This window comes from Acyrthosiphon pisum, unplaced genomic scaffold (genome assembly GCF_005508785.2).
Source record: "Acyrthosiphon pisum isolate AL4f unplaced genomic scaffold, pea_aphid_22Mar2018_4r6ur Scaffold_21486;HRSCAF=24098, whole genome shotgun sequence".
In the NCBI taxonomy this organism is placed as follows: domain Eukaryota; kingdom Metazoa; phylum Arthropoda; class Insecta; order Hemiptera; family Aphididae; genus Acyrthosiphon; species Acyrthosiphon pisum.
Window position 1 is genome coordinate 3,034 of NW_021770958.1, and position 1,859 is coordinate 4,892.

The 1,859-nt window shown below is 30.7% G+C and overlaps 1 protein-coding gene across 1 annotated transcript; it reads right to left on the reverse strand.

Moving 5' to 3' along the window:
* Positions 1 to 66: 66 nt before the first annotated feature.
* Positions 67 to 1,813, reverse strand: LOC103312031 (protein FAM200A-like; the record flags this gene model as incomplete). The annotated part of the gene is made up of 2 exons (XM_029492424.1): positions 67 to 1,293; positions 1,711 to 1,813. Coding segments are annotated over 2 exons (1,330 nt in total), but the record flags the coding sequence as incomplete, so codon positions are not given.
* Positions 1,814 to 1,859: the final 46 nt, after the last annotated feature.

The following is a 1,859-nucleotide window of genomic DNA, read 5'->3' on the forward strand; positions in this document are numbered from 1 at the left end:
CATTTTTTTTAATTTACGACGAACTGAACTTCATCTGAGAACTTGAATCAAGAATTTCGTCACAATCTACTTCTTCCAATTCTTTTCTGCCCATATTATAAATGAATCGGTAGCTTCTTTCACTCTTTGAAAATCTCTAGATATTTCTTGTAAGTATGTTATAGTACTAGAAACCATCCTATATGCTTGAACTAAGTCCATTCCACTTGTTTGCAAATACTTGGACAATGGCGACATACGCTCAAATATTCGTAAGTATAATTGTGATGTCATGACAAAACTATATTTTAAAAAAGAGTCCTTTAATGTAATAGCTTTATATCGTGTTTCTCGATTAAACTTATCAGAATTTGCAATTTTAGACATAACTGAAATTAATACAACATATAATGCACTTTCAGGCATACCGAAGTGGCCAAAAATAGTGGTAATCGACGATTCTTTAGACCACCACCTTGTATCTCCTGCTTTTGCTAATCGTTTGTTGTTTCCACATAATTCTTTCCACACATCCATTCTTTTATAGGATTCTCTTAAAAAATTAGCACATTCATTAAGAAGACTAAAAAACTTGACACTTTCAATAGTTATTTCTGTCACATCAATCATAACTAAATTTAAACAATGGGCATAGCACCATACATGCAACTGAGATGGATTTTCATCTGACAAATACTTATAACGCCCTTGCATGTTTGATGCACCATCTGTAGAAGACCCAATACAATACTTTAAATCAACACCATTTACTTCCAAAGTTTCTTTGACTAATTGGAACATAGATTCTCCTGTAGATGATTTTACATTTGTCACCGCTATTAGTCTTTCTTTAACCGAGTCGGTTAGATACCTGATGATAATTGAGCATTGATCTTCAACTTTCACATCTTGCGTTGTATCAATTTGTATAGAAAACATCCCAGCACTTTTAATTTCATTAACAATGTTTTGTCTCATTATTTGACAAATGATCTGTATAATTGAATTGATGGTTGTTTTAGAAAAAAAAGTTACTAAACTACCTCTGCCAGTTTTGTTTTTTTGGTGGGCTTTTTTACTTTTTAAAGCAACATGATCCAAATGATTTTTTAATATGGGATCAAATTTACCTAAGAGTATAAGTATTTCAAGGAAAGTACCATGGTCTAAAGTTTCATCTGTTAAACTATATGCAGCTTCGTGGCGTTTACCGCGAAAACTTAATCCTCTTTTTCCTATTGTTTTTATAGTTTCTATAATTCGTTCCAATATTTCCCTATTTTTTTGTACTTCAAGCTGTTTCAATGATGTTTGCTTTACAAAAATTAGATTTTTTATATCTGCTTTATTAAAATTCAAAAAGTAAGCTTCAGTATTATTTCTATGCTGTTGACTATTTTCATGTCGTTCTAAAGTAGAGTACAAATGTTTCGGATTAAATTCAGATACACCCGTTACAAGACAGTTTTTCTCATTCGCATCACCATACGCTAAGCAACATGTACAAAAAAGTGTTTTTTTTTCATGAGAAAAAGTCAACCATTGACGATTTGAACCATCTTTACGTTGAAAAACTAACCTAGGGTTGAATGGTAACATATCTTGAAATGGCTGAATTGGGTGGTATTCAAAAAATTGATTTCTTTCATTTGGTAATGGAGTACAAAAAAAAATTGATGAGTTATCATAAGTTTTCTCAATATTTTTAGATATATTATTAGAAATATATACTTTATTTTCGGTATTACATTTAATAGGTTTAACGATGGTATCAAGATTTGTGTCGGATGAAGAAGTACTTGCTTGATCTTTTAAATATTGATCTACGGTTATGCTAGAAACATTTTTAAAATTTTCATTTGAAATAATCCCGGTGTTTT